At 32.9% G+C, this 26563-nt stretch overlaps 1 protein-coding gene across 3 annotated transcripts in view; it reads left to right on the forward strand.

The window, feature by feature from the left end:
- Window positions 1-26055, forward strand: part of LOC114332919 (tyrosine-protein kinase Src64B) — a 699550-nt gene extending 673495 nt beyond the window's left edge. For all 3 annotated transcript variants that reach the window (XM_050653635.1, XM_028282708.2, XM_028282709.2), the window contains 4 exons: window positions 121-374; window positions 4720-4932; window positions 7044-7302; window positions 10022-26055. In XM_050653635.1, the coding sequence (XP_050509592.1) occupies window positions 121-374; window positions 4720-4932; window positions 7044-7302; window positions 10022-10472 (1177 nt within the window). In that variant the 3' untranslated portion in view covers window positions 10473-26055. The remainder of the gene's footprint in view (window positions 1-120; window positions 375-4719; window positions 4933-7043; window positions 7303-10021) is intronic.
- The last annotated feature ends 508 nt before the right edge of the window (window positions 26056-26563 follow it).

Genomic DNA, 26563 nt, shown 5'->3' on the forward strand with positions numbered 1-26563 from the left:
CAACTTAATATGTTTTCCATCTCCATCGTTATTAGGGCACTCATCACTGTATATGTATGAAATAAATATGTATAATTAAATTTATATTATTAAATTTCTAAAATTTATTTTATTTTCCAGCTGGTTCTTTGAGAACATATCCAGAAAAGAAGCCGAAAAACTTCTTCTTGCTGAAGAAAACCCACGTGGTACTTTTCTAGTCCGTCCTTCTGAACATAATCCCAATGGATATTCTCTCTCTGTTAAAGACTGGGAAGAGTACAGGGGATATCATATTAAACATTACAAAATAAAGCCCTTAGATAACGGTGGATTCTACATTTCTACGAACAAAACATTTGACAAACTTTGTGATTTAGTTAATGCATATACCAGTAAGTATAATTTTTTAAGCTATTATACCTCGTTTTTAAAATAGTAGGCGTAATTCAAATTTACCGCGTCGTATTGCTTGTTTGTAAGTGGTCCAACCCCAGGTAAGTTTACTCCACTAAATTATGATGAAATATTTAATATTTTGACACTATTGGTATTTATGACATGTTGACACTATTTTCTTTCTTCTACATGTGCCGTGCTCGATTATCTAGCGTTGGCTATCAAATTGGGTATAGTAATTTTGTTGACGGCAACTCGGAAAAGGGATGCAGAGGAACTGGCCATCGACCTGGCCCACTTCTTCCGTCTACCTTGCCTTGTATTATTAAATGGAGTAAATTATATCTATCTGGCTGTCGCATAACATGGCCAAAATATTCAAGTTTGCGATTTTTAACGGTTAGCTTATTCGTAGAATTCTCCGATATACTCAGATTTCAAAGGCTTCCAGTTTCTTGGTCCAACCTTCGACACCATACAAAGGATTAGAGTACACATAACATCAGATGTTATGTCTTCTTCTTCCTACTTTATTAATAGGCTCAGTGCCTGTTTTACTTAGGTTTTTAGCCTCAATTGACGTTATCTGACCATCTTTTCCTCGGTAGTCTTAATGCTCTTCTTTCATTTGGCGATTTGTCTCTTGCTATTCGTACTCTTCTATTTTCTGACATTCTTTCTATGTGTTGATTCCATTCCATTTTTCTTCTTTTGGTCCACATGTTTATTTCTTCTATACCACATCTCGCTCGTATTTCCTCACTTCTTACTCTGTCTCTCAGAGTTTGGTTTGATATTTTTCGTAAGATTTTCATTTCTGCTGTTTCCAGTAGTATTTGTGTTTTCGCCGTATCTGCTCTTGTTTCCGTTGTTAGGTATTTGTTTCTCCAGATTGTGTTGTTGAGACATCCTGCTGCTCTGTTCGCCATGTTCACTTGTTTTTGTACTTCTTCTTCCACTTTTGCCTTTTTCCACTGTACTTCAGCTTGACAGTTTTATTCCCAATTCCCAAATATTCCGTTTCCATCACTTGTTCTATTATTTTGTTATTTACGACCAGTTTACATCGTCTCGGTTCCGCTGATATCACTATCGATTTAGTTTTCTCTGTTAAGATCACCATGTTGTATATCCTCCTGAGACCTAACCTGAGCTTTTTGTTTTTTTTTATTTAATAATAAAACTCTTATGATTTTTAGTATAAAAACACATGTAAATTTTTATTTTTTTGCTAAATATGAAAAAATTATGTCCATTCAAATGGACATCAGGATCGCATCAATACAAAATTATTGTAAATGGAATTGTTTAAAGCAATTGTTATTTGCTGTTAAACATAAAAATTTGTTACATGATCCACAATAAACTTTTGTTTTACCTTTGCAATCTGGAAGCTTGCATCAAACAGATTTTTTTTAACTCTAATGCCATTGTAGGCATGTGTTGTATCTTTTTTTTTTAGTAGAAGTTTGAAGTGATTGTCTAGGTTTGGAACTATTTCTAGTTACCAATGTTGAAATGTTCCCAAAATTAGAATTTTCACAAATGTTATCTTTAACTCAGAAACAGCTATTTTAAACTCCAGGAACTGCATAACGGTTTTATTAGCACCACCGAGTTGCTTATGGTCACCTCTGTATAGAATCCAAGAATTGGCAATCGCAAGGTCAAATACGTGAAACATGGTTTTGACTGTCCATTTATTACTTCTAGCTCCCATTCGATAGTAACTTATCATCCTGTCAATTAAATATATTCCCCCCATGCATTCACTGTACTTTTTAACAATTTTTGGTCTAGGTACCTCATCATATCGGTAGTCCTTTTTTGGGGTACCTGATAATATCGCTTACATTCATCTGAAGGTTCTATTTCCAATGCAATTGACGCTAACATAACTGATTTCATATATATATATCATTGGACTATGTTAATTTTTCTCTCAGACCTTACATCCTGCTCAGAAGAGCCACGACCCAATCGAGTCATCACCTTACCTTATCCGATGTTACATGAATTGCATTGGGTGTTCTGAATCCCATTATTATATCCAGTTATTCAAGAAGTCTTTCATTGTTAACTTCGAGTCTTAAAATATTTTTTATTACCAAAGACAACCGAAACAAAAAAGTCTGATGTAATATTTTATGTATGCTTAAGGATCTGACGTCCATAGAAATGGACATCCCTGTTTTAGATAAAAAAACAAACTCAAAATAGTTTGATAAGACAACTACATCACATGAATACCTTTATAATATCCTATGTTATTAGACTAAGCAACATTTAGGTTAATAATCTAATAAAATTAGCTACTTACCATCAATTGTTTTCCTACAACTACCCGCCATTTTTTTCACTTGCGATTAACAGGTTAATTACGTTAAAATGTGCTCATATTAATATGGCGCACTGTTGTTAGGTTCAATTGTATGTACACTACGATGGACCGCGGGACTCGGCGCTGTAAATTTAGTTCTTGTCAAAAAATATATATATAATACATAAATATCCATTTAATTGGACATCAGGTCTCAGGAGGATATGAGCGCCGTGTCTTCGAATTCTTTAATTAATCTTTGTAGGTCATTTTCATTTTCGGCTATTATTATGGCGTCGTCGGCGTAGCATATTATTTTTATTTCCTTAACATATCCTTATTAACATAACAGATGTTATGTGTTATGAGATTCTCACTAATCTAATTTTCGGACTCAAAGTAATATTGCTTCCACATAACAGTTTCTTCATCTTAAAGAATGCAGCTCTGCCCTTCTTTATACGTATTCTAATTTCTTTGCTCATGTCCCAGTTCTCATTTAGATTACAAAGGTAGGTGTAGGTGATACTGTTAGTTCTCTCCAGTTGTTCATCATCAGCTGATACCACTTACGGTAGTATTGGCGTTTTACTGACAACCATCACCTTTGTCTTTGCGGTGTTTAGCTTGAGTCCATATTCATCACACGTTGTGGTAATCCTATGACACTGGTGGTATTTAAAATTCATAGATTAATTAAGTTATATCGGCGATTTATGTTTTCTGCGTTATTAATCTGAATTTATAAAAAACAGTTGTTTTTAGAACTCTTTAGATTTCGCCCATATTATAATTTTGTCTGACTCCTTAGCAGTATTGAAATCTCTTGGTAAATATGGACCCCCAAACATCCAAGACTGCCCATACATTTATAAAATTAAACATATTAAACAAAATCTTTTAACCAAAGGAATCAATGTACATTTTATCTGGATTAAAGCACACGCAGGATTTGAACATAATGAGTATGTCGACTTATTAGCCAAAGAAAGCGTTTCATCCGATACCAGTATTCTACATAAAATAACACTGACTGATAGTATAATCTCTTTCAAGTCAACACTGCATCGGCAGTGGAGCTACCAGTGGAAGGAATACTCTTTTGTGAATCAAAATAGATACTCGTTAATTCAGCCCGATATTCCCAAATTTCCTTGGTACAAGTCTTGTAGAGCTTCTAGAAAGTACATAACTTCTATTATTAGAGTACGATTCGGGCACGCATGTTATCCAAAGCATTTATTTAAAATACAGGTTTTGGATAATGATAAATGTGAGCATTGTGAAGAGGAAAGTGATTTAGATCATATATTTTTTGGTTGTTCTAAAAATACAATTTACTCATCTAAATTAATAAATGATTTATTAAAATGTAAAGTAGCAACTCCTTGGAATATACTATATTTATTATCACTTGGTTCTGTAGATGTATACAACTCTTTAATTAACTTTTTAAAAGACAGCAAATTATCATTATAATTCCCTTAAACATTTTTAATTAATACCTTTGGTAGTTAGTAGTTTTAGCTGTTAAGCTTAGTGTTACTTAATACCTTTTAGTTGTTATCTTTGTTTTAAACCTGTTTTGTATAACTTGATAACTTGTATTCCTTATGTGTCTGGCAGTATGACGGTAAGTCTAAGCCAAAATAAAAAAAAAAAAAAAAAAAAAAAAAAAAAAAAAAGAACTCTTTAGCGATATATTAGTATAATAAATATTTTATGGATTATCGTCGACATGACCAAATTGACCAACCAAAAAAGAAGATAAATCTGGTGATTTTTCTGATGACATTATTGGGTGTGAATCTGTCTTTTGAATTTACTCCTCCTATTTTAAAAACGAAGTATAGGAAATTAAATATGTAATAAAAATACAAAGTATAACCGTTGATTGATAAATATACAGATATATATTTATCAATCAACGGTATAACCTTTATTCGTTAGCGTTTTATCTATTACATATATACAAATAGTTCTTAGTTTCAAATGATCAACGTTATATTTAATTTTTTTAGAAAATGCTTACGGTTTATGTCATGTATTGTCGAAACCATGTAAACGACCGCAACCTACAATGTGGGATTTGGGTCCCACATATCGTGATAAATGGGAGATTCCTAGAGATGAACTAGTCCTCATTCAACGACTGGGACGAGGAAACTTCGGAGAGGTATACTACGGAAAGTGGAAGAACAATATTGAAGTGGCTGTGAAAACTTTAAGAGAAGGTACTTTTTTATTATTTATATTGAGTGGAAATTAAAGCTGTATAGGGAAATAATTATAGTTTGTTTTCTTTTAACCAGAGTTCACTGATAGCAGATTATGTTATGTTCAACTCATGTTGGGCGAAGATAGTGCCATATGAGGGAATCCTAGGTTTTGGGCGAATTCAGCCCTCTATACAGGGTGTTTCATTAATAATTGTCCATATAGTAACTGGAGCAACCTTAGCACAAAATACGAAGATTTAACCTAAAACACTTAAATACAATGTAGTTCCTCACTGAGTTACAGGGTGTTTTATGTAAAATATTAAAAATTATTTTTGCTCAGTATTTTAAAACTATTCGACGTATCCTTTTCATACTTGGCAGAAGGTGCGAGTACTAGACACCTTACTAAATTATGATAAACAAACGTTTCTAGCTACTACCAGAGGCGCACGACAGGGATGGTGAATGGTTGACCCTTCTCAAATTCTACACCACTGGAGGAATTACCATTTTAGTGCCATTTTTGGATTCTCCAATACTTTCTACGTAAATAATATACTCTTCATTGGTAACGATAAAGTCATTAGTTTTCGAGATATTTGAAGTTAAATATGAAACAGGCACAGTTATTTTGATTAATTTATGATATGATACATATTATGATTAAAATTTAAAAATTATTTGTACCCAGTACTTTAAAACTATTCGTCGTATCCTTATCATACTTGGCAGAAAGTGTAGGTACTGTACACACTACTAAATTAAGATAAATAAACGTGTCTAGCTACTACCAGAGGCGTACGACAGGGGATAGTGTCTGGTTGACCCTTCCCAAATTCTACGCCACTGACGAAATTGCTATTTTAGTGTAATTTTTTGATTTTGCAATACTTTTTATGTACATAATATACTCTTTCATTCGTAACGATAAAATGATTAGTTTTCGAGATATTTGAAATTAAAAATGAAGCGACATAAAACATTAATCAAAATAACCGTGTCCTTTCATTTTTAACTTCAAAGATCTCGAAAACTAATGACTTTATCGTTATAAAATAGCAATTTCACCAGTGGCGTAGAATTTGGAAAGGGTCAACAATTCACTTTCCCCCGTCGTACGCCTCTGGTAATAGCCACAAACGTTTGTTCAACATAATTTAGTAGTTTGTACAGTACCTATACTTCCTGCCAAGTATGAAAAGGATACGTCGAATAATTTTAAAATACTGAGCAAAAATAGTTCTTAAATTTTTAGATAAAACACCTTGTAACTCAGTAAGGAACCACATTGTATTTAAGTGTTTTAGGTTAAATCTTCGTATTTTGTGCTAAGGTTTGTCCAGTTACTATATGGACAATTATTAACGAAACACCCTGTATATATTTTCTGCATTAGAAGCACTTATCTCTAGGTATACCCTCAATATTTATTTCCATCGTTAGAATAGTTGCTCCTGACTAGACTGATTTGATAAAATCATGGTGAACTGTTTATTTAATGAATCGTTTTCCAGGGTACGCCCGATCACGATAGTGTCATTGGCAGGAACACATTGAAAGATTACCTACAGTCGGAAAAAATGAAAGAATACCCATGAACGATCACATCAATCAGTTATTTTGTTTTTATAACTATTTTATCACTTATTTTGTTTTATTTTGCATTTGCCGTCTTTTTCTATAAATAACAAACGTTTGTTATAGAAAAAGATAGCAAATACAAAATAAGCGATTGATGTGATCGTTTATGGGTATTCTTTCATTTTTCCGACTGTATATTATTTTTAAGTTTCTAAACTTTATTTGACGTTAAGAACGGAGCGTTTGGCTTATGCAGATCAGTGTTGCCAAAGCTCACAGACACGTATTGTTTGCCAATATATGATTCATTCTTGATACGATCAACGAATATATGATTCATTCTTGATACGAAGCGGCATCGGCGCGCTTCTCTTGATACGAAGCGGCATCGGCGCGCTTCTATCGTCCATAAGAAATACGTAGCTCTATATACTCTATGTTCCGTTCTTAACGTGAAGCGCCCTATTATAGCCATCATAATTATGTGAATATTTCCATTCTTACATAAAATATTTTTGTACAATTCTTTCTTCTATTTTTAGGTACTATGTCAACTGCCGCTTTCTTAGAAGAAGCGGGAATTATGAAGAAATTTAGACACAAGAGGCTTGTAGCATTATATGGAGTGTGTAGCGAGGAAGAACCGATTTACATCGTGCAAGAGTATATGAGTAAAGGCAGTTTGCTGGATTTCCTTAGGAAAGATGAAGGGCGACATCTCCAGTTTGAAGATTTGATTTATATTGCTTTCCAAGTAGCTTCTGGAATGGAATATTTGGAATCTAAACAACTTATTCATAGGTAAGTATTATTTTATAGTACTAACTATGTACGTACTATATTTTAACCCGCATTTCTTATTAACGTTGGGCCATTCAGCACTACTTCAACGGTTGGTATTCTGAAACTGTTCCAATAATTAGTTACCAGCTCTATATTTTTTATATTCCCTTCGAAAATTTATCAGTTCTATCTTCTCCAGAGATTGTCTGACCATGGATTTCTTGAACTTGGGTGGAATTTAGGTACCAACTGGTTCCATTTAATTTGTGTGTTCTTGATCCACATGTTTATTTCTTTTATTTTGCATATGCACTTGTTCATATATTTGTATCAGTTTCGGGTTTAAAAATTGTAGGCCATTTCTAGTTTAACCACAGCTTCATATTTATGTATATTCTGGTCTTTACTTCTGTTGATAATATCTGATTTCATCAAATAAAGTCCTACAGGCATTTACATATTCTGTTCGCAGACTTCGTATTTATGTCTTTACGTATTCTGTATACATTAGTTTTTTGTTGTTTTACCACTTCCTCTATTTTTTGGTCGGTGGATAATTTCAATTCCTAGGTACTCTGTTTCCATCACCTGTTCAATGATTTTGTCTTTAATTTCTAATTTGCAACGAATTGCGTCATTTGAAATTATTATAGCTTTACTTTTTGTTTATGAAAATTATCGTTTTACATTGTAAATCGGATGTGTAAATTTTCTGAAGGTAGTTCTCATTTTCTCACTGCTAAACTGCACTATCTGCATAGCAGGGAAACCCGATTATTACAAGGATTTCTCTGTAAATACTACACATTTGCTACTCTTATTCGAGTGTTGTTTTTTCGGCTATTTTCTTGTTTTTAGCTTTAGAGCAGGGGCGGTTTCTCCATTAGTTCATTTGTGCAGTGAACACCCAATAAAATTTCATTAAAATACAGTTTTTTGAAAATCTCATAAATATTATAGTACCATTAAATATTTTTTCTTAAATCTTATAAATATCATAGTATCATTAAAATATAACTTTATTTATTATTAATCATATCATTTATTTGCACTACACCGCTAGATGCACGTGGCAAGTGCAGAATTTAAATTGAACCCAGCCACTATACAGTAACCCTGTAGAAGAAAGAGATATCTTAAATCCGTGAGACCAGTGATTCGCCTATCTAAAACATTGAGTATTTGTGCAGTGCACACAGAGACCGGCGCGGCGGAGCGCTTCGATTCACAGTTTGGCATTTTCTGTTGTGGGAATTATTAAATACAATATTGGTAGTTTTTAGGATGGAACCTTATTCAGTGACGTTTATAAAAGTAAATGCAAATAGTTTTGAAAATCAACTTCTTATAAAAAAAAGAATGGACTACGTTGGCCGGAGATAAACTTGGTAGAAAAATGTGCCATAAGAAACAAAAAGTTTAAACATTGTTTTAAAGTTGAACAATATAGAAAAACTTCGTGGTTATGCGGGTGTGATAAACTACATTCTTTGTTTTGTTTTCCATTTTTAGTGTTTTCAAAGAATGAAACTATATTTCAATGTCGGTCTTTGCATGCCGTTAAAATAAACGGATTTTTGAACAGTTTGGACAAAGCAATTTCAAATATTCGTAACTTACATCGTCCACCTTCACCACCAAAGAAGCGCCATCATTCAGTAGGTATCATATTGCACAAAGCAAAAAAGTGTGTGACATCCTGATTAATCAGGTCAAAGATAGGTTTCATTTTACAGAACATGTCTTTGCGAGGCCCCCAAAAATTTTTCACCTGCGGCGCTTATTCATCGTTTCTACAGATACATTCCTTAATTGAACACCCTCCTTAAATTACCACGAACCGCCACTGCTTTAGAGTAGTGTTAGGTTTAACCCACGGTCGTTACTGAGTTTTTAGGATCTTACTTATTCGTGGCTTTACACAGCATATTCTATAAGTTAATTGGTTTTTTGGTTATTCTCGTAATTTTTAGTAGTAAATTAAAGAATGACCCCAAATTGATTCTCTAATTAGGGGCTTTTACTTGACGTATACCTTGAGCTTGATGAGTAACTGCTGTGTTTATTGTCCTATAAGTGTAATCATCTTTTATTTTCACAATGCCTTGTAGTCCTTGTACTAGTGATGTAACGAATGTCATTTTTTGAACATTCGCGAATACGAATGCGAATATCTGCAACCAACATTCGCGAATGCGGATGCGAATGCGAATATTCAGTTTTTTTTAATTATTTTCTTTTTTTGTCATGTTGTCTAAATTTATAATGAAAGTTAATTGATATTTAATGTAAATCAATCTGAATCTTAAGCTTTATTACATAATAGCAAATAATAAAATAAAGTCTAGGCTGATAATGTATGATTATACGAGGTTAAGTTGTCGTTTCTTAATAAAAAAAAGGTGAGAAGTGAATAGATTTTGATTTTATTAACCTAATATTACCTTTAAATTATTTTTTTCTGATGTTCATATTCGCAAAATATTTGCACAAATTTCGCGAACGCAAATACGAATGCGAATATGCCAAAATCTGCGAATATTCGCGAATGCAAATGCGAATACGTATATTCGTTACATCACTACCTTGTACTTATCATCATTTTGGAAAATTGGTCTCTAACCGGTACCCTCAAAAGCTCTTTCTAACTCAGTTTTCTTCTAGTATAAATAATTTTTGCCATTTATATTTCTTACATCGCATATTGAACACTGGTCGTAATCTTTGTATTTTTTAGGGACCTTGCCGCAAGAAATGTACTTATAGGCGAAAACAACATTGCCAAAATATGTGATTTTGGATTAGCCAGGGTAATAGAAGACAATGAATATTGTCCAAAACAGGGTTCTAGCTTCCCAGTGAAATGGACAGCCCCCGAAGCTATAATCTATAGTAAATTCTCCATTAAGTCCGACGTCTGGTCCTATGGTATCCTCCTGATGGAACTATTCACCTACGGACAAGTTCCTTATCCCGCCATGCACGGTAGAGAAGTCATAGATCTAGTAGATAAAGGTTATAGAATGCCCAAGCCAACAACACATCAGGTTCCTGATGAAATTTATCAAATAATGTTGAACTGTTGGGATGCCAATCCCGAAAAGAGGCCGACATTTGAATTCCTTACCCATTACTTTGAAGGATTCAATGTTACGTCCGAAGTTCCTTATAGAGAAGTCCCAGATTAAAGTTTATAAAAGGTTTATTTGGATCAGTTTCTCGAGAAAAGAATTCTTGACATGGTTTTGATAAACATAAAACAAATAAAAACAGTAACAGCAAGATTTCGAATATTTTTATACCATAGTGTTGTTCAGAAGTAAATATTTTGTTTGTATTTCCATTATTGATAGTTTACCACAATCCAGTAAATATTCACGGTATTTTGTATTAAAAAATAGTACAAAATTTTAGTAAACCGAAAATTTGCTAAAAACATGTGTTTAGTGTAAATTAGGTACAATCTGAATGTTATTTGCCTTATTTAATCGACGAATGGATTGTTATTTATCATAGCATGCCAAGAAAATTCTTATGTAAAGAAACCGATCGAAATACATCCCACCTTAGTTTTTTTGGAAATGTTATATTTTGTCATTAACTATGTTAGATCTCATTTAGTTTAATAAATGTTTGCTTCATTCCTCTTCGATAATCTTTCTTGTGTTATCTCTTAAGTTACACAACTGAATGTCAGAAAGTTAATACAAAATCGGATTTAAAATACTTCTTCGCATTAAAATGTTTGTACTAGAGTGTTGTTCTATCCTAAACGCGATTGTGGTGGAGTAGAGCGCACTGCAAAATAATTGGTACGTTCAGACGACCTCAGCGGCTGGCCAGCTGAGTAAAAGGTAGCATTTAGACGACACCGCTGGAAGTCAGCCGCTGAGGAGATTTACTAAGTGTTCCCTAGTACCGCTGGATACAACCACTTAGCCGCTTAGTGCTTACAGTCAGCCGCTGAGGTCGACCGAACGCACCCAATGTTTGTTGGATTATTTTTCGTAGGGTGAGTCGTTTAGGATAGTCTGTGAACATAATTCAGTTATTTTTTCAAGTTTTACCTGGTTTTGGAGAAAAGTATAAGTTTTAGATTAGAAATTGAAGTTCTGCAAATAAACTTAATAAATGTGATACATCAAATAGGTTGTAGTATTTCAGTTATATATTTTGAATTGCTAAAGCAAGTACCTAACGAAACTTTTAAATAATTTTTTTATTGAAAAAATCACAGTACGTTTTCGATATATAAAATATCATCATCAGTGTTAGAACTGGTTGATCACATGCTGAGCCAACAAAAAAATACCAGGGTATAAACCCTTTAAATGGTAGGTATAAAAATTTGTTAGATTAACACTGGTATTTAAAATTCCAAACGATGGATAAACTTCATAAAGATAAGGCTCTTAGGCACTGTATGACTCACCCCATTAAGTTGGTTGCTGAACAGGTGGATTTTCCCTCCATTCCTCATGTAGAGACAAACCCACCTATTCAGCAACCCACGTGATGGGGGATTGTCTCTCCATTCCTAATGGAAAGACAAATCCATCTGTTCAGTAACCTACGTGATCGGGGAGTCATACAGTGCCTAAGGGCCTTATCCTCATAAAGTTTATCCATCGTTTGAAATTTTAAATAACAATGTTAATGTAACAAATTTTTATACCATTTAAAGGGTTTATAGTTTATACCCGGGTATTTTTTTGTGGTGGATCAGCATGTGATCAACCAGTTCTAACACTGATGATGATATTTTATATATCGAAAACGTTGTGTGATTGATGTAGCCCTTTTAAGGGATTTTAATAAATTTTATACCGAAGGTAACCGTACATGTTATATTATTTATATTATCTTTGCAGATAACTTTGTAACTGATGTTCGAAAACATACATACTTCTTCTTCTTCTTGACTGGCTTTACAACTCGGGGTGAGTCTTCGCCGCATCCACTATGGCCCTCCATCGTCTGCGATCTTACATCTGCGAAAACATACATACACAACAATGTAAATCAGCTCCAGGGGACATGTACTCCATTAAAATGTTACATTTTTTAAGCCATACCTTGTATTTGTTAGAGGAGTCAATTTTATTTCTTTAATGTGTAAGGGGGATCAGTAGAAGCTTAAGTTCAAGTTTTTGGGGTCGCCACCCTTGTCCCCCGGCCGCCATCTTGGAAATGGGGTGCAAAGGGGTTTCGCACTATATCTCGTAAACTATCAACCCTACGGAAAATCTAATTAAACATAAAATGTAGCAATTAAATTTTCTACAATTTTGTTTCTATTACTTTTTATCGTCAAGTGACCAACAAAAAAGATTTAAACAAAAATATGTAAAATTTTTTTAACAAGTTTCTTTTTGGAGGTTATAACTTTTTTTCAGTGCATTTTAAAATAAAATAACACTATAGCAATTTTGTAGAGGGTTTTTCAACGAACAATTTTCACTATAAAGTTGTTTAATTCTATTTATGTATATAGGTTTTACAGCGCTCCAAACTTGACCAGATTCTCGAATGCTCATAGGGATACAATAAAAACAAAAGTTAGGATTACTTTTCTATCTATATATATTTTTTATTCATACAATTTATTATGTTTTTAACATTCCTATGCTATTATTATTCTGTTTTTGACCTTTCTCCCCACTATAAAATTTATATCCCTAAGCATATATAGAAAAGGCCCAAGAAGTTGTTTGAGGACAAATTCGCCGGTTCAGAAGAAGAATGACGCAAACGCAAAATGCAAAATTCTTAAGAAGAGCAAAAAACGATTTTTGATATCAAAATCATAAAGTATGATCAAAATTAGCCATTCACCACACCGTGGTCAGGATCTCGAGATTTAAGCGTTTTTTGGGTTGTGCAGCTTGTCTATGAAGTAACATAACTTTTTTCCTATTATATATTTTGTCTTAAAATTTTCCAAAAAACCTCTTCATGAATTATATTTTATTGTTGTGTTGGTTAAAATTATAATATAAAAAGTTTGTCACTCAACTTTTTTAAGTAAACATGAAACTAACGAAATATGATGACAAAATGTTTAAAAATTAACAACTCCTTTTTTAATGTGTTTAAACATTTTGGACAAATTTCATTGTTATCTACATACTTCAGATATGACACAGTAAAATTTTCAAAAGGAAATATTTACAGCGACCAAAGATACAGCGAGGTAAATTTGAAAAATCATCAAAATTGATTTTTGGATTTTTTGTATAAAATTTGACTTTTGAACATGTTCCACCGCCTCTAGATAAAAATGGGTCATTCACCTTAAATTTGATTTTCGTGGTCGGCATAACGGTTGATGCCGCTCGCCTAATATATGGATAGAAAAATATTTATTTTTATTGTATTCCTATGAGAATTCGAGAATTTGGTTAAGTTTGGAGCGTTGTAAAACCTAGATAATAAGTAAAGTTAAACAACTTTATAGTGAAAATTGTTCATTGCAAAATCCTCTACAAAATCGCTATGACGTTATTTTATTGTGAAATGAACGGAAAAAAAGTTATAACCTCCAAAAGGAAACTTCTTACAAAATTTTCTCTTATTTTTGGTTATAACTTTTTTGTTGGTCACTTGACGATAAAAAGTAATAGATATAAAATTGTAGAAAATTTAATTTGCTACATTTTATGTGTAATTAAATTTTCTGTAGGATTGCTAGTTTAGGAGATACAGCGCGAAAGCCCTTTGCACCACTTTTTTCAATATGGCGGCCGGGGGACAAGGGTGGCGACCCTAAAAACTTGAACTTAAGCTTCTACTGAACGCCCCTACACATTAAAAAAAATAAAATTGACTCCTCTAAGAAATGCAACCCTAAATGTAACATTTCAATGGACTAATGAGATTCATGGGGTAAGGTGTTCTCATGTTAGAAAATCAAAGAGTTCACGCCTCGTGGAGACGATACACCCCTAACCCCCCAAGCTGCCTCATGCCCTCCGCAATCGAGGACATAACGTTGGGGAGGCTTTACTTTATTGATATTAGATGCCGTGGGAAACGGGGCATCCGAGAGGCCTTTCTACGATGATGCCACTTTAGTACGGGTGGCGTTTTGCGCCTTTCTCCTTGGTTTACCTTTCTTTTTGTGAAACCTCTAGAATTGTCTCTTCTACAAATGTGTGCCTGTCCAGCGGACTTGTTTGTTCATTTCACCAGCCAACTATCCTATGGGTAAGAACAAAACAAGTAGGTCGCGGTGGAGGTGGAGGTCGCGGTCGATGTCTACATCCATGTAAAACAAACACATTGTAGTGAATGAAGGAGAACAGAGCAGGTAAGTCGCGGTGGAGGTTTAGCGCGATGCCATTCAGGAGGTTTACATCGATGAGGTTGTTTTACATGGATGTCTACTGCGCGGCCTACAAGGATGTTTCCCTGTAATTGGTCCGTTTGAAGCCAAGTTGTCATTACCTGCGCTATCTAAGTTGATACTTTTTATATAATCCCTTTTTGTGTTCAGTTTATTTTTGAATTTATTCAAATTTCATTAAACTACTTCACTTGATAGTGGTTCTAGCTCAACTGACAGCGCAGGTGACCTCCTTCCTATGTGCTGTCGACATCGACCGCGACCTAACTAGTGGCATCCACCGCTACCTACACCTCCACCTCGACCCACTTGTTCTGTTCTTACCCTAAGGATCTATCCACCAAGCTGTGCCTCACGGTGCACGGACTCAGTGCGCAGAAATCGCGGTTACTCCATCTGGGATAAGTACCTGTGAAAAAAATTACTGTCAGTGCATATCAACTCGTTTCGTTTCGTTTCCTACTGTGTGACTACCTTTTCATATTGCTCTCTTCACTCTTTAGGTTGATAGTTAGTTGGTGTGTGGGTCTTCTGTGCCTTCACGCTGACTGTTTTCGTGTAGATTGCATTATTTATTATAGGCGACAAACTGTGTTATTCATCTCAAGAATATTTTAGGAAGATCTGAAAATGCTGTTTTTGAATTTCAAGTGTCGTCCCTGACGACTATTTTGTACGTTTGGAGTTAGTTTTGACTTAACAAATAGTGTATTTAAACGCTGAATAATTAACATAATTATCAGGTAATAAAATATGCAAGGAGCAGGAATCAAGAATCCTAAAGGCACGTATCCATACGTTGGTGTTCCGTGCTCCGTGTAACAGCTCCACTATGTGTTGGTGCTCCCGCTCGGCGCTCACCCTTTTTGATTCAACCGGTTTGCGGTTTATATGTAGGGGAGCGCATGCCAAATCCATTTGAGCAGCTACACGGAGCACCAACGTATGGATACGTACATTTATACTTTTGTTTTTTTTTTTTTCAAAATATTAAAGGAGTATTCATTTTACGACTTGCGGTAATCTTAAATTTGATAAATTTTAAAAATTTAATTTTTAATCTGATTCTTAAATTCCACAAAAAACCTATTATGAATCAACATTTTATAGTTTCTTTAAATAAGTATGAAATATACATAATAGTCTTATGTAAATGGCATACACTCTAAATAGAAACACATTCTATTAGAGGCCATCTGGCAAAAGAAGAAGTTAGTTGAATTCTGTTCACAGACTACCTATTTGGCAATCAGCAGTTTCTTTGTGATATATTTAGATCATAACCTTGACTAGTCACTTATATAGTGAATGTTACTAAACATTTTTAATAAAAGCGGAAACATCACGAAAAGTAAAATTTTTCTATACCATTTACACTTTGTAAAATTATTCTTATTTCATATGTACCGTTTTACTATTCTAACGTTATTAACGCCTTCTATTTTTAGTAGGTACTTCCCAAATTTATTTTTAAGTGTATACATGGTGTAACAAAAAGACAGGTCCTAAATTAAATCACATATTCTGTGACTAAAAGTAAATCGATTGAACCTAACTTACCTTAGTACAAATGTGCACATAAAAAAGTTACAATCCTTTGAAGGTACAAAATGAAAATCGATTTTTTCCAATATGTCGAAAACTACTAGAGATTTTTTATTGAAAATAGACATGTAGCATTCTTATGGCAGGAACATCTTAAAAAAAATAACAATGAAATTTGTGCACCCCAAAAAAATTTTATGGGGTTTTGTTCCCTTAAACTCCCCCAAACTTTTGTGTACTTTCCAATTAAATTATTATTGTGGTACCATTAATTAAACACGATGTTTTTAAAAAAATGTTTTTCTTTTTAGTATTTTGTCGATAAGCCAGTTGTTAGCGAGATGCGGCTTCTTTTTTAATATGTTTTAAAATATACCTAAAAATGTAAATTAAAAATAAATTTTTATAATATTACCAGGTCTATATAATCTTACTTAACCATTTACAAAATATGAGGTGGATTTACTTTACAAATGCTCAAAATATCTCGATAAAAACTCGACTTAACAAAAAAGTACTGAGAGGTAAAAAAGTTTTAAAAACATTGTGTTTAACTAATGGTACCACAATAATAATTTAAGGGTACAAAACTCCCATAAAATTTTATAGGGTGCACAAATTTCACTGTTTTTTACGATATTTTGTAACTTCAAAGGGCTGTAGCTTTTTTATGTGCATATTTGTACTAAGGTAAGTTAGGTTCAATCGAACTATTATTGGTCTCAGAATATGTAATTTAATTTGTCTTTTTGTTATACCCTGTATTTGTTACAGTCTTATTGGGTAACTGAAATAATGTTTTTGTATTAATACTTAGAGTGATATTATTTATTTACCGCACAATTTATATATACTTTTATCGTAATTGAATTACGGAAAAAGTGTTGGCTAGTATTGTACCTTTTTAGATATTCTGTACATATGTAGATGACTTTTGGTCAAATTTACATTGCTTTTTTTTTGTCGCAAAAAATATTTTTTCCCAAACCAAGTTTTTTAATAAACAACACCAAAGAAGTATGTAACGAAAGTAAGTTTAATAAAGGATCGTTTAAAATTTGCCCAATTTTCTTGTGACATATTATCTGACAAATATCTTTTTAAAGATATATTCAACTTGGCAGTGGAGTATTAACCTATCATAGGATCACTTATAATATTTTTTAAAGTTATATAGTTTATTAGTCATACTAGTCCTGTCGCTAGTGGGGGTACAACGGCCTCCTTAATTCAGATGGACTTACCCAAGTTTTTTTATGTATTTTGACCCGTAGAACACGAATTTTTTGGGTAACAGTCGATCCGGATGTCGATAAGATTGTTATAAACAAAGAAGTTGAGGAATCACATAACAGCGATTTTTTGGAAAACAAAACATTTTTTTGTTTTTTTTTGGGCCATTCTAAGCAAAAAATGTTTTTTCGTAGGATGCATAGTTTTCGACATAAACGCGGTTGAACTTACAAAAAATCGAAAAATTGTAATTTTTGAACCCGAATAACTTTTGATTGAAAAATAAAATATCAATTCTGCTTACCGCATTTGAATGTCTAAGTCAAATTCTATCGGTTTTAATTACTTTCATTGCTAAAAATTAATTTTTTTATTGTTAAAGAAAGCTATAAACACATAGTGATTGAATGATGTTTTCAATGCATTTCTCATTTGAAATCAAACGAGTAGGCGCGCATACAGACAATTTTTACGTAGATTACGTACATCAAAACGCATGCATTGGGCACGGAAAACACTATGTGTTTATGGCTTTGTTTAACAAATAAAAACTTAATTTTTAACAATGCAAATAATCAAAACCGATAGAATTTGACTTAAACTTTCAAATGCAGTAAGCAGAATTGCTATTTTATTTTTTAATCAAAAGTTATTCGGGTTCAAAAATTGCACTTTTTCGATTTTTTGAAAGTTTAACCGCGTTTATCTCGAAAACTATGCATCCTACGAAAAAATTTGCAAGATCATTTTTTGCTGAGAATCACCCATAAAATACAAAAAAATGTTTTGTTTTGCGAAAAATCGTTGTTATGTAATTCCTCAAGTTCTTTGTTTATAACAATGTTATCGACATCCGGATCAACTGTTACCCAAAAAATTCGTGTTCTACGGGTCAAAATACATAAAAAAAACTTGGGTAAGTCCATCTGAATTAAGGAGGCCGTTGTACCCCCCCCCCTGGCGACAGGACTATACAGGAGAAAAGAGAAAACAATTTATTTTGGGGAAATAAAATGTATATGATATAATTTAAAGTTTTGATGTTAAGCCGAATTTAAACTTGTTTTGTTAAAAGAGTTCATACGATACGAAGTGAAAATGGTTATTCATTTTTTACGATACGAAGTGTTGATGAGCTATCTGATTTTGTTCAAAAGATGTTTTTCTGAGGCAATTCAGATTTTCGAACGTAATTTATGTTGTAGGTAAAATTCTACTCTTAAATTGAAACTTTAATTATGTGGTATTCTTTCCAAAAGAGGCTAGCATATACAACATGTTTTAACCAAGAAATTTTTATATTTGTTTTAAAATAAAATGACAATAAATTACTTAATTTTGCTTTTTCTAATGTACAAATGTGCCAACTATATCGATTGATACAAAAACAACGTAAGCAGTTACCTCCTAAGACTATCATTTTATTTCCAAAGTAGTATTTTTAGATAAAGATAAATTCGCAAAAGACTGTACTTATCGCTTTGTACAAGAAACATAAAATTGTGTCTAAGTTACGTAATTTCTAAACTGAGCCGCGTACGACTATAGAATTAGTACAAAAAGTTTAGAAACGAGTAGTGTATAAGCTGATAAGTAAAATGTATAAACCAAGCAGTAAGAGTTAAGTTCTAGTAGGATGTACGAATAAAATATGTTTATTATTATTTAACTAGCATTATTTCTTACTAAATTTGTTACATATCATCTATATCAGCTATTTAAATTTACGTCTTCGTACTCTTCTCTAATCGTCCTAATCATAGACAATACCGTTAACCTTAGAACTTCTGCAACTTGCTAAAACACAAGCAAAAAGATTGCAAGGTCACTTCGACGTCGTTTAGTGGCTTTAGCAATAATTGCGCTATACTTTATTTCACGTTAATAATGGACTTCTTCTTTATGTGCCTTGTCCGTTACGGATGTTGGCTATCATCATAGCAATTTTAATTTTGTTTGCGGCGTTTCTGAATAACTCGATCGATGTTAGTCCAAACCATTGGCGTAATTTTTGAAGCCATGAGTGTCTTCTTCTTCCGGGTCCGTGTTTGCTTTCTATTTTACCCTGTATTATCAGTTGGAGTATATATTTATCATGTCTCATAATATGACCGAGATATTCAAGTTTCTGTTTCTTAATTGTGAAAGAGATTTCTTTTTGTTTTCCCATTCGGCGCAGTACCTCTACGTTGGTGGTGTGAGTCGTCCAGGATATTTTGAGGATACGTCGATACAACACATTTCGAATGCCTCCAGCTTTCTCATTAATGTTTCCGTCAGTGTCCATGCCTCTGCGCCATACAGCAAGACTGGAAATGCATAGCACTTTAGCAGCCGTATTTTTAGTGGGAGAGATATGTCGGAATGGGTGAATATATTTTTCATGTTTTTAAATGTTGCTCTGGCCTTTTCAATTCTAGATCGTATTTCGATTGTTTGATCCCATTTCGAGTTGACAATTGTTCCAACGTATATACACGAGTCAAGGTGTTCAATTAGTTGGTTTTTTATTTTCAATTGTCTGGCAGGTTTTTGAGTTTTGCTGACCAGCATCCATTTTGTTTTATTTATGTTGAGGTTTAAGTCCTCTTTCTTCACTCGCTCTTTGTACCCTGTCCATAAGATACTGAAGTTTATCGATACTACTGGCAAGTACGATTGTATCGTCCGCATATCGGATGTTATTTGTCAATTCTCCATTGATTTTTATGCCTTCGTTTGCTTCATCCAGTGCTTTTTTAAAAATTTGTTCGGAGTAAATATTAAAAAGGAGAGGGGAGAGAACATCCCTGTCGCACACCTTTTCTGATATCAATGCTCTCTGTGGACGCATTGTAGACTTTTACGCAGATCAGTGTTGCTAAACCACGTGTTGCTACTAGACAACTGGACTGTCGATATAAGATTCATTCGGCGCGTTTCTATCGTCCATAAGAAATACGTAGCCCTATCTCTGCAACGTTCCGTTCTTAACGCGAAGCTGTCTATAGTGCGGTACAAATTTATTTTTTACTAGCAATAAAACAAGTAAAAATGTTACATTACTTTATTTTGCCAAATATTTCTTTTGGGGTTAACGTCAGCCCAATAAACCCGTTACTTAGGAAAATTAAGAGAACTGAATGCATATGTCTTTTATGTAGTTAAGTTTATCTTTTTTATGTCTCTTGGTTGGTGTTTAATTGGAAGTTCACCTCATCCCTCCCCAAGGCACATTTCTAGATCCGCCACTATAGGAATAATAATTCTTAAAAGAACTAATCTGAAGAATATGGCCGTGAGGAGACTGGAGGCATTCGAGATGTGGATGTACCGAAGAATACTGAAGATCTCATGGGTAGATAGAATAACCAACGTAGAGGTAATGATACGTATGCATAAGAAAAGAAAAGTACTTCTGTCCCGTTGTGGTTTACGGAAACAATTAAATGAAATTAAAATAAATGTAAACACAACAAACTGTCAATAATATATTTATTTGTGTCGGTAAAATAGCGTGAATATTTCTCGAAAGAGGGTTTGTTATTCTTTGCGAGTGTGGTGGTGTGACTGCACCGGGTGCGCGCTGTGACTATACTAAACTACAAACATAAGTTTTACATGTCTGTGGTTTTTAAAGAAGTGGAAGACTGATTTATTGACATGTGGAATTTTTTTCCCATAAAATGAACAGACCATTAATATCTGGATAGGGATATATTTCGTTTCTTAAAACTTAACAGGCCCTTCTATGCATATGGTTTGTATATTAAATGTGAAGTTTAAATGGGACGTATTATTTCATTTTGAAAATTATTAAAAATTAAAATTAGCAAAATAGTAATTGAAGCGTGTCGCCACACTTCTAACAATTAAGAGAAGAAAACTGAGACATATGGGACATTTAATGAGAAGAGATAAATACCTAATACATACTCCAGGTCATTATGCAAGGAAAAATTCAGGGAAAAAGATCCATAGAAAGGAGACGTAACTCATGGCTGAAGAACCTTAGGGGATGGTTTGGATGTAGTACCAACGAATTATTTAGAGCCGCGGTCTCAAAAGTAAAAATCACTCTGATGATTACCAACCTTCGAAGCGGAGACGGCACCTAGATAAGAAGAATAAGAACTAAAGTATTTCCGAAATTAAAATGAAAATAATTGTATATTCAAAATATAACTCTTAAAGTTGTTTCTCTCATTACCCAAAATATTAATGGTTTCATCTCATTTAGTCTCACACGCTAAATGACCGTGTAATAAGTTCTCATATTTTAAGAAAGCTTGGTTTTACCGGTCTCAAATTTTCGGTAATTTTCAATGGGAGTGTTTCTAAATGTAGAACTATTTCATGAAATGTGATGGAAGTGACCATACATTTTTTTATCGACATATCCCTACAGAAGAAAGTCATTTGGCACGACATTTTCGGTCGAGGAATAGTTTTATCAAAATCAGTCGTCGATACGAGTGTTACTATCTTTGTAGAACAATTTTAATCTTGATCAAGATATATCTTGTTCATGTTTTCGCAAAAGACATGTCGTTCTCTCTTGGTAAACTATGTTGTCAATCTTGGTAAGTCTTATTGGTCCTATTATCACTAAGGACATCAGTTCTAGTAGGTCTACCATTTACGTAACATTAGAAAAATAAACACAACCTATTAATAAATTGTGTTGACTAGCCTTCGTACGCCTGACTACTGACAATCTGAACAATCTACAATGACTACTGAACAATCGAAATAACTTTTTATAACAAAGACTATTTCCTTAACACTTAAGCATATACATATTCGCTAGACTAGAGCGTTAACTGCACTGCGGAATTTATAAAAAGTTCTGTACGCCCCTAGACGTACCGTAGCGGTGTTGCCAATATAAGTATGATATCTGTCTCTCCCATTTGAGAGCATAGCAGTCAATCTGCATTTAAATTTTATATGTATGTTAATCTCGTGTATGTACAGCTATTTCTCTTCCAGGCCTGTAGAGTTTTCGTCATAACGTTAAAGATTAACAATATTTTACCTTATTCACGTACTGATACTAATTAACTATCAGTCATGTTGACATTTATACTAATAGATTCATAAATGTTCTCTAGTTATTTCATGACAACATAGTTTTGTTATTCATGGCGTTCAAAAGCTTTGATAGGAACAATATTTTTTGATTTATTGTAATTTGATGTATTATAGAATACAATTTTAGATCATCAAAATCCTATAGTAATGTCCTACTAGAATTTTACTTAAAACAATTTCGTATATACATTTTAGTTGTCATCTTTTTGTCTAAAGTGTCCTATTCCAGAATTTAACTTTTTATAAGACTTTTTGTACTTCGAAATCTTTTGTACAATAATATAATGAGAATTTATTGGACGTGGACCAATGGTATTCGTAAAAAGCTTTGAATGAATTTGGAAGTACAGTTGATAGTCAAAATGAAAGAACTGCCCAGCAAACAGACCGACGTGTTAATTACGTGAATTTCTGGTACATTTGTCACCAATATACGTAAATTGCTTACGTGAATTTCACGTGAAAATTTGGTTGGAATGTCACATTGAAAATACGTCTTTAAATTACGTGAATAACTCGTCTTCAATAGACGTGTTATTCACCTTAAATACCAATAAAATGTTTCGGGAAATTCACGTTGCAAATACGTGTTGATTAACATATCTTTTAGGGAATGTATATATTAGTATTCACGTGAAAGATACGTCCTCGGTTCACGTAAATAATTCGACCTTAATTAACTTACTAATCATGTAATTATTATCCTCATATGACGTAAATAAAACAAGCCTATAAAGTATTATCAATGTATTTATTTAGTAGAATTTAGAGACTTTAAAACATTTGTCTTGTATAATTATTATACAAGATAATGAACCAAAAATGCTACCGACCAAAAGACGCATTAAAAAATTTGCCAACACAAAACACAACACAGGTCACTTTTTATTTTGACGACACTTTCTTGTTTTTTCACGACACTTCAACCCTCGAGCAGTGAGGTAAACGTTAATACGAAAGGCATTATTATAAATAAACCCGCCTAAAATAAAACGAGGGAAATAAAGCTCTTCACGTTTCACTTTCACTTTTTGTTGTGAGAAATGTGAGAAGCTGATATTGATATTAGAGGTTATGCTCATCGATTATAAAAATCGATTATTTTTAAATTACAGTTAAACTATTCTACTTACTTTAAATTAGTTTTACATATTTTCTTTTTGTTTTTAAATTTCTTCTGCTATTACCTAATTGGTCTTACTAAAAATCTATTTCAATACCAGAATAATATAAAAAAATAATCCTATCGAATTATCCTATTATTCGATAAATCGATTAATTTAGTTTTCGAACCAACTATGTTAATCACGTATCGTGGTCACGTGATAGTATTTAAAGGAGGAGAAAGGCTTGGTAGTACGTCACCACCGCGCGCGATTTGAAAATTAGACTCGACATCATTTTAGCTGTGATATTTTTAAAGAAAAAAAAAAATAGCAAAAATAGCTTCAAATCAAGGTTGGATTGAAATAGTTATGCTAAATGATTTTAAAAGCGAAATCATAAACTTTTTGTTTAAATATTGGTATTATTTACATTACTTTACGTGGAATACATCTAATTTTTCGACGTCCATAAAATACAGGGAGTAAAATTCAAGCGATACGTATTTAACCAACACCGTTGTAAAATTTTGTTTTCAAAAATATTTCTCAAAATTTTACCAAAGGAAGTTATTTCTGTTTCGTGATTATTACGTGAAATAAACGTACCTTTGCGATGTAACCGACATTCACACCTATGATAAAAAACATGTACAATATTCGTCATTATGATTTTATATTATTCTAATGTCAAACATGTATAAAGGAAGCAAAAATATATTGGTGAATGATTTGGCACTGAAATACGTTTTTTTCCCGTCATAAATCTCCGAGTTACGTATTCGTTGAAATTTGCCGTAAATTTAACGTAATTATCACGTAACTGGGCTCAAACCTGTTTGCTGGGTGTGCTTCTATATTTATTCTAACGCCACTAATTTAGTTACTTACTGTGCTAAGCGTAAAGTGATTTGTATACTTGTGTGTTTCCCTTATACAGGGTGTTCCGGAAAATAGTACGTTCTTAATGGCATGGGCTGAGTGCACCATTTGTAACAAAAAAGTGTTATAATATTTTTTTGTAAAGTTAACCGTTTTAAAATCCATTTAATCCGTTTGCTTATTGTCCACAGAAAAGCAAATACAGCCGGCAACGTTGCGCTCCTTATTATAATACTACGTTAAAAACTTTCATGAATCAGCGTTCGTTAGGCATAATTTTGTATTGATATTGATAACAAGGATATAGAAAAACACTTGTTTTTATTAAATATTTATTAATTAAGAGTTATATACTGTTTTAACTTATATAAAAAATTATTATTACAATAAATTAATGTTCGAAGTGGCCACTGTCTTGTGAACAATGTTTTTAGAAATGCCAACCATTCTAGCTACATACGGGTACTAACTGTTGGATTATCACTGAATATAACCAAAATCACATCTTCTGTATATTTATTCTATGGTTAGGTAGTAACTCGTGTTCTACCGCTAGTGGGACACATTCACAAAACATCGGGAATAGCCCTATTATTGTCACAGTGAGATTCACCGTACGTAATAATATAGGCGTAACCAGGGGGGTTTTGGCGGCTATAACCCCCCCATTTGGATGTACTTTGAGCCCTATACGCTTAATACCATTACTATTCCATACCCCCAGAGATCATCAAGTAGTTGGAATCTCCCCCTTAGGATCATCCTGGTTACACCTCTGCGTAATAACATATCGTGATATTCCCGAATCGAAAACATGACAATACGATGTATTCTCGGGTTACAGGTATTTACGACTGTTTACAAATATGTGCGTTCTTTGTATCAAAATAAATTAAACTGCCGGGTTGCAAAACGTAAGTTTAAAATACATTTATTTTTATTTTTTGAGGCAACAGATGACCTTAGAAAAAAATATAAGAAAGTTTTCTTTTAAATGGTGCATTCTACCCATACCTTTGGATCGCACTATTTTCCGTGACACCCTGTATATTTAGTTGATTCTTTAATTTTTAAATACGTTTTTAAGAATATATCTCACACTATAGGTACCGGAAATAAAAATGAGAAAATTTAATATTTTTTAAACCTTTTATGACCTATGTAAAATAATAAAAGTACTAAACTGTTTTGTAATATAATTAAACCATGTTTTGTTAACATTTGAGAATGTTCCTGTGCTGTGAGATAATTCGAACGCCTCTTTGGTATTAATTTTTCACTTGCTGTTTTCTTTTTTTTATGCTTTATACTTCCTGGTGCAATATTGTATAAATATTTTTATAACATTACTCTCAAAATTTAGGCATACAATTCTGTTTATGATGCTAATTAGATGTGTGTGAGTGTTTGTGTTAGTATATACATAAGTTTCGTCCATTGAGATACAAAGTCACGTCAAATATATCTACATTGTATTCTTTTTCTTTATTTTATAAGAAAGCCATATATGTTAACAGAATTTTATAGGAACAATCAATATAACTTTTGTAAATATAGTGAGTACTGAATAAAATATTGTATTACTCCTAATGCGATTTGTTTTACTTAACTCATTAATTAATCAAATTAATTAAACTTATTAAAGTGTTTATCAAAATGATAAGCTCATTATGTAAATTGGAATTGACAACAAAGATGTAAGAATTATCAGAAACATTTATTACAATCAAACGGCCAAAATCAAAATAGAAGATGAGTTAACTGATAAAATTGCAATAGAACGAGGAGTACGACAGAGCTGTATTTTATCTCCACTACTATTCAATATTTACTCTGAATGGGTATTTAAGGAAGGTTTAGACGGTTGTGCGAAAGGAGTATTAATAACTGGTGAATGGTTGAATAACATTAGATACGCAGATGACACCATAGTTTTTGCCGATAATCTGAATGATTTACAGATATGTATTAACAAATCGTAAACAGAAGTCAGCAACAGATATATACGGACTAGCTCTTAACATAAAGAAGACTAAATTTATGACAATTAGTAAAAAACCAATATTAAACGCACAACTTACAGTCAACCAACGGAACA

Source organism: Diabrotica virgifera, chromosome 6 (genome assembly GCF_917563875.1).
Source record: "Diabrotica virgifera virgifera chromosome 6, PGI_DIABVI_V3a".
In the NCBI taxonomy this organism is placed as follows: Eukaryota; Metazoa; Arthropoda; class Insecta; order Coleoptera; family Chrysomelidae; genus Diabrotica; species Diabrotica virgifera.